Source organism: Microtus ochrogaster, linkage group LG4, assembly GCF_000317375.1.
Source record: "Microtus ochrogaster isolate Prairie Vole_2 linkage group LG4, MicOch1.0, whole genome shotgun sequence".
Lineage (NCBI taxonomy): Eukaryota > Metazoa > Chordata > Mammalia > Rodentia > Cricetidae > Microtus > Microtus ochrogaster.
In genome coordinates, this window is record NC_022030.1 from 21,808,055 (window position 1) to 21,815,211 (window position 7,157).

A 7,157-nucleotide genomic window follows, 5' to 3' on the forward strand; every position below is an offset into this window, starting at 1 on the left:
TTGCTCTTTTCTGTTTGTTTTGTTTTTCAGGACAGGGTTTCACTCTAGCCCTGGTTTTCCTGGATCTCACAGTGATCTGCCTGCCTCTGCCTCCCACGTGCTGGTACTAAAGCTGACTCCCTATGTTCTTAAAAGTGATTTAAAAAATAAATCAACTGGGCGGTGGTGGCACATGCCTTTAATCCCAGCATTTGGAAAGCAGAGAAAGGTGGTTATCGGTGAGTTCAAAGGCAGCCTGGTCTAGAGAGTGAGTTCAAGGACAGTCCGGACAGTTGCATGGAAAAACCCTGTCTCTAAATAAATCAATAATAAAGCAACAAGAGTTAACAAGCTGAAAAAGATGCTCTTAAAACCTGGGAGCCCATAAAAGTTAGCACCCTGATATACAGGTTCTTCGGAGAGCTGCCTCTGCTCAGTCTTTCTAGCCTCTCCATCTTCTCCCCATCTCATCCTACCCCTTGCCCAGTGACCTCCGCTGCCACCAGGGCCCAGCCCAGAAACCTCAATATCTCCAGGGAGCGGATGAGAAACTCAGAGTCCCAGCCCCACACCAGATCTGCTGGCTCAACCTGCACTTTGCACAAGACCTCTAGGTGTGGACAGGAGTGTTCACACTTGCTCAGCCTGCATCACTGCGGGTACTGACCCTAGTGCCCAGATTTCCAGAATAGCTAAGGAAGGTGTGTATGTGCGCTACTAGAGTTCACTGGATTCTGGCCACCGGCCAGGGATGGGATGTTTGAAATGTCTGTCACACCTGTGACTCTGGCACTCAAGAGACCGAGGCAGGAGGATCAAAAGTCTGAAGTTAGCCTGGGCTCGAGTGAGAGAGGCCCTTTCTCAAAAATAAATGAAATCAGACCAGTTTACGCAGGAATTCCTCGTAGCCTCGTCTGGATGTAAAGCCAAGCACAAGGCACAGGGTTTGCCGTCCGTGTTTAAGGCCTGTTTGGGCTAGCTGTTTAGGGAGTTCAAGGCCAGCCTGAGAAACTTAGTGAGCCCCAGTCTCAAGATAGAAGCTAAAAGAAGCTGGGCTTCGCGGTTTATGCCTGCAATCTCAGCATTTACAAAGCTAAGGCAAAAGGATTGTTCTGTGTTTCAGGCCAGTTGAACCGACCCTGTTAGGGAGGTCTTGTCTAAAAAAAGAAAAAAAAGGAAGGAAGGAAGGAAGGAAGGAAGGAAGGAAGGAAGGAAGGAAGGAAGGAAAGAAGGAAGAAAGGACAGAAAATGAAGACCAGTTCCATGGTGGTATATTTGCCTAGAATCCAGCACTGAGGGGCTGGGGAGGGCATGGATGCTCAGTAGTTAGAGCACCTGCCCAGAATGCCCCAGTGAAGGGCTGTGGCTCAGTGGTAAAGCGGATGCCTAGCAAGAATAAGGCCCATGGTTCAGTCCCTGGCAGCTCACACATGCATGCACGCACACACACGAGGAATGCTGTCCAGTTGTCCACTGTGACTTAGGAGACTTAAGTTTTTAGGGGTCTATGCTTGGGTTCCCTGCAGGGATTGGATGGAGGTGAGCATCAGTAATGATGGCTCAGCAGAGCGTGCTCCTGAGGCCACAGCACAGTCACAATAACAAAAGGTTTGTCTCTCACCTGATTCCCAGATCCTCCAGCCGTGCGTGCATCATCCCCTGGGTTGTCACACTGTGGAGGAAAGATTTTTTTCTCAATCTCCCAGTGACCTACAATCTCAGCCCTCATGTCAGCATAGCAATCAGCTCCCCTCGGGAGGCAGCAATGCCCCCACTTTCAGCCGAGCCCCACCCCGACTCCTCTTCCAGCATCTGGGTCCACATGTACTCCCTGGCCACTCACCTCGGGTCTGTTCCCACCACCACTTCCACCTCTGCTGCCCGAGGACGAGGACGAGCCAGTTCCCTGCAAGGAAAGAATCCTCATGTTGTCATGTGCGCCAAGGGACCCAGGAGTCCCCAGCCATCTCTCCAGTCTCCATTCTTTCCTCACCTATGGCCAACTGGTTGCTAGAGGCCGGACTTTAGTACAAGAAGAAGGCCAAGTATGGCCCAGGGTTTAGAAATACACAGTGCCCTTCGGGGGCTGAGCTGTTAGCTCTCCAACACACACACACGCAAACGCACACGCTCACACATGCACACAACTCTAAGAAGCTGCCATTGGAGGGGAGGCTGAAGAGATGACTCAGAGGTTAGGAGCACATATTCTTCCAGAGAACCCGAGTTCGGTTCCCCAGGCCCATGTTGGGCAGCTCACAATGGCCTGGAACTGCAGCTTCAGAGACCCATCAGTCTGGCCTCCATGGGCACCTGCACACACGAACACGTACCTACATACACATACACACCTCATAAAAATTGTTTTAAAGAACTGCCACTAAGGGACAGGCTAGAGCCTGCTCTAACCCAACCCTTCTTTATGCACCCCTTCTTAGAACAAAAAGGGAGATCCTAGAGTCCTTACCCTGGAGACTGAATAGCCTTCATCAAAATTAGACGTTTCTATGTCCTGAATGGAGAGAGAGGGTTCTCAGACTGCATGCAAAGCCACCGGTGGCATCAACAGCGGCTTTATTTATTCATTTGTCCATGTAGCCCAGGATAGCCCAGCAGCCACCCCCAGGGAGCTAGGATGAGAGGAGTGTGTCACCACACTTGGCTCATGTGGGATTGGGGATGGGACCCAGGACTTTGGACATGCTAGGTGAGCACTGTGTATCCACTGAGCACCTCCTTTCTCAGACCCCTAAGGTGTGACATCCCTGTGTGGCCCAAGTTTGGACATCCTGTCTTGGAGCTCATCTCTAAAGTGCCCCTCTGGTTCTCCCACCATCACGTGGGGGCCTGACAGGTGCTGTCTACACCACAGCTGTCCTTAAGTCTCTATGGGTACAACCCATCTCTCCCCACCCCATTCTTCCTGAAGCATCCCAAACAAGTGGGGGCAGACTTGTCTACTTTGTTTGAGATGCAGCCCTGGTTGGCCTCAAACTCACAGCAATCCTCCTGCCTTCGCCTTCTAGGTGCTGGAGAGAACACTATTATCCTATGCCCACCTGTCTCCTCCGGCCCCTCACCCTCAGCTCTACTCAGCAAGGAGCAAAGGTTAGACCTGAACCAGAACTCTCCCACCATGGCAGCAGGCACAGGAAAGGAGTAAGTGATGTAGGAAGTCAGTGCCCCTTCTTAAGGAACCCTGTTATTAGGGCTGGGCGGGTGGGGAACCAGGGCTGAAGGAGTCCCAGGGTGACCACTGTCACTGACACCATCCACTCTAGGGCTGTTGACATATTTAAGGGAAACCCCAGAGCCTGGTTCCTCACCATCAGGACGGTCACCTCAACCCAAGGAAGCAACTTACCCGGGACCCAGAACCACTGTTGCCACTGTTGCCTTGGCCACCATTGCCGTGGCCACCATTGCCATGGCCACCGTTGCCATGGCCACCGTTGCCGTGGCCACCGTTGCCATGACTATTGCCATTGCTGCCACCTTGACTATTGCCACTGCTGCTACCATGGCCACCATTGCCACCACCACTGCTGCTTCCCTGTGGGCAGAAGAACAGAGCAACAGGTAAGAACAGGGCCCCTGTGCTTGTCCTTGACCCCTTCCTTGGCCTTGCCCGACCTCAGCCCACCTAGGAAGCAGTGCATCCCAGCCTCCCCAGTCCTGAACCACAGGCTCCTCTTACCCCATAGTTGCTTTCACGGGAGTCAGATGGTGGGGGGTTGGTACACTGTGAATGGAAGGGGATACCCAAAGGCAGGGTGTCAAAGCTACCTCCACAGGCCAGGCCTCTTTGCCACCTGTGTCCTGACTTCCTCACCCCCTTCCACTTTCCTCCATCTCCCCTGGCCTGTGACCTCTATCCCTTCCCTCCCTCTCTTCCTTTCCTCTTTGTCCCTCCCCTGTTCTGTCCCATGCTCCCTTTATCTTACCCCTGAGTTCTGGTTGCTGCCTCTCACTGACCCGTAGCCAGGTTGAGCCACGGCTCCCTGCAGGGAGGGTGAAACCCAGTTTAGAAACCAGAGGATAAGGAGGGGTGGGGAGGGCAGGATCAAGGGATGGATCTGGGTGGTGACTTTACCTGAGCACTGGCCTCATAGTTGAATGACCTGCCATCGCCACCCTGACCCATAGAGCCACCCAGAGAGTGGGTTCCAAAGTTGCCTTGTGAGGCCCAAGGAGTCCCTTGACCACCGGGATTACCATGGCCTCCTTGAGAGCCAAGCATTCCGTGGCCTCCAGATGTCCCCTGAAAGGACAACACACACATCCTTAGTGTGCCCATCTCTGACACTCATGAGAGAGAGGGAACCAACACAATGGGGCGGGGGGAGAGGAGGGGAAAGAGAGTTTATATGGTAGAAGACTCACGACAGCAAAAGAAACCGTCCCAGGCAGCCACCAAGGAGCCATCCGGTCGCCCTCTGACCCACTTCTCAGGGTTCCTGCCACAGCCACCCTCAGCCCCATCAGTACTCCCAGCTTCCCGACCACTCACCCAAGACTCGGAGTTGTGGACAGCATCCATCCCGCGTCGAATGACATCCCCAGCCTGTCTGCCAACCTCGTTGCCACTGTTCCCCAGAGATCGCGCTGCTTCCCCAAGCCTGTGGTCGAAAGCATCCCCTCTGGCCCCCCTCAGTGCATAGCCACCTTCCCCTCCATGCCCCTGACCAAGGGCATCCTGGATCCCAGAGCTGGCTGCTTCTTTGGCCCCTTGGCCCACAGCCTCTCCAACTCCCTGGCTAACAGCATCTCCCATTCCTTGAGAAGCTCTTGCTCCTATGCTTTCTCCACCGTTCTGCAGTGGGCTGGCTGTCCCGCTCCCCAGACACAGGGTCAGCAGGAAACAGGCCAGGGACCCTCTCAGCTTCATCTCTCCCCTGAGGATCTTTGCAGCCCAATGTGGTTCTTGCTCTCTTCTCTCTTCCTCTGTACTATGGAACCTCCTGCCTTTCTTTCTTCCTCTGCTTTCCTGCTCTCCCTCCCTCAGGACCCACAGCCCTTCTCTCTCTTCCCAGACTCCCCTGCTTTCCAGAATCGTCCTTCTTGCCACTGCCCCTTATACTGTAGGTTGGGAGAAGGTAGCAGGGCTGGGCAGCACAAGGTCCCTCCTCCAGTGACTCAGGGCCTACCCGCCGATAGGGTAATGAAGCTTAATTGTGAGCGAGAGCCTGTGTTGAAACAGAGAGCGAGCCGGACATCAGGGAGGGAGGGGGAAGACGAGGATGAGACAGATGCAAAAGTGTTCCAGTTGCCTAACCACAGGAATTTGGGGCACAGGGTGGGGACAGGAGCATCTGAGGAGATAGGTGTTGATGTCTTCTGGAGGTGGCAGGGTGGGGGTACTTAGGAAACAGGAATCACAAGCAGGTGAGACCCCAGGGATATAAGGTCAGGGAAGCAACAACGATAGGTACCATCCCAGGTAAGCCAGCAAGATCAGGGGCATGAGGACAGGAAAGAGGGGGCCCTTCTTGGCACCTTCTTAAGTTCAGCAGGCATTCCCTGCTCTCATCTCTCTCCTAGGATGCCTCCCCACCTGCAGGTGACTGTTCTTGCCCAGCCCAGGAGACATTGGGAACTCTGGAACATCTGTTAAGGTCTGAGGTTCTGAGGACTCTGGTATTGAAGGAGTGGAACACCTCTGAGCGGCCAAGCCAGGAAGGGTTTGGGCATCTGTCATGGAGAGCTCAGGGGCCCTGGGCGTGGAGCAGGGGAGCTGGGCGGGTCAGCCACCCGCAAGGGAAGAGTAGGCGGGAAAGACCAAGGGAGGGAGCTGACCCAGACACCCATCCTGTTTACCTGGATGGAGGGCCATGTGGATCTGTAAGAGTTCATGGTCACTGTGCTGCTTGCTTGCTACCCGCAGCCTTCCCCAGGGACCAGGGCAGCTCTAGTGAGGGAGGAGGGTCAACACAAGATCACCCCCTCACCCTCAGTCACCGTTCCAGTGGGGAGCCCCAGCATCCTCCCCACATCTCATCCCCGTTTGGCAAGTGTGACTGCTCCTCTGTTCCCAGGGGCCCTGGGCCCTCCCACTTGGAACTGTCTTGTATCATCTGGCTTCATCACCTAGTTAGGAGCGGCCAGTTTCCATCTGCCTTTCTCAACGTCTCTCCCCACCCCAACATCCGCACCCCAGCTTGTACCATTCAACACTTCTCTGTGTATAAACACCATTCCTGACTGTCCCCCGCTCCAACCTCCCTGCTCTGCCATTGCTGACACTCAGCTAAAATACTACTAATATTAATTAATAGTAATAATCACAGTTCCAGTTTATCAAAAGCTTTCTATGCACCCAGATTTCTGTGCCGGTTTCTGTATGGTCAGAGTCATCTAACCCAGGAAGACTGTTGTTTTTATTACCTCCATTTAGAGATGTAGACACTGTGGCTCAGAGTACACAGACGGCCTGCAGCCGAACCAAGAGCCAAGCCCAGACCTGCCTTTGGCAGAGCCTGAGCTCCTAAGCCTTGTCTGTCACTCCAGTGTGTCACACCAACCCTTGCTTGTCTAGATGGAATTAATCTTGATTTTTCTCTGGAGCGACGTGGGAAGAGGGGACGCAGGAGGAAGTCTGGGTCCCCGGGATGAGTGACAGAGCCTCTACTGCCTGGGCCCACCGATCCCACTCACAGGGTGGATAGAGGAGGAACTCCAGACAGAATGCTCACTGTGGTCCCCCTGCCAGGCTTCACGCACCTAGCCCTGCACACCTGCTCTGCCCATCTCCATCAGTGCTTGTCTTCCGTGTCCTAGCCAGCTTACTATCTTCCTAAGACTATCCCGGGAGCCTGGCATGGTGCACACACTTCCGCACTGGGAAAGGTGAGGCAGGAGAACCATGAATTCAAGGCCAGCCCAGGCTGCACAGCAAGACCCTATCTCAAACAAACAAACAACAAAGAATATAATAAGAAGTATTTTACAGGTTGGTAAAGGCCCTTGCCACCGAGGTGAACCGTCCAAGTTTGATCATCCAACCTCACATGGTGGACTGAAAGCTGTCTTCTGACTTCCACATGTGTACCGTGGGGCATGCATACACTAAGATACATACACACCATATAATGATGATGATGATGATGATGATGATGATGATGATGATGATGATGATGATGATAATAATAATAATGAATAGAGAAAAGAAGAAAGGAGGA

At 53.6% G+C, this 7,157-nt stretch overlaps 2 protein-coding genes across 3 annotated transcripts in view; both read right to left on the reverse strand.

The window, feature by feature from the left end:
* Positions 1 to 7,104, reverse strand: part of Dmkn (dermokine) — a 20,025-nt gene extending 12,921 nt beyond the window's left edge. For both annotated transcript variants that reach the window (XM_026786288.1, XM_013351561.2), the window contains exons 1-8: positions 4,490 to 7,104; positions 4,073 to 4,240; positions 3,924 to 3,980; positions 3,677 to 3,721; positions 3,344 to 3,532; positions 2,447 to 2,491; positions 1,823 to 1,885; positions 1,601 to 1,651 (exon numbers count right to left, since the gene is read on the reverse strand). In XM_026786288.1, the coding sequence (XP_026642089.1) occupies positions 1,601 to 1,651; positions 1,823 to 1,885; positions 2,447 to 2,491; positions 3,344 to 3,532; positions 3,677 to 3,721; positions 3,924 to 3,980; positions 4,073 to 4,240; positions 4,490 to 4,867 (996 nt within the window). In that variant the 5' untranslated portion in view covers positions 4,868 to 7,104. The remainder of the gene's footprint in view (positions 1 to 1,600; positions 1,652 to 1,822; positions 1,886 to 2,446; positions 2,492 to 3,343; positions 3,533 to 3,676; positions 3,722 to 3,923; positions 3,981 to 4,072; positions 4,241 to 4,489) is intronic.
* Positions 1 to 7,157, reverse strand: part of LOC113457658 (zinc finger protein 420-like) — a 1,205,902-nt gene that overhangs the window by 592,821 nt on the left and 605,924 nt on the right. The window lies entirely within an intron of this gene.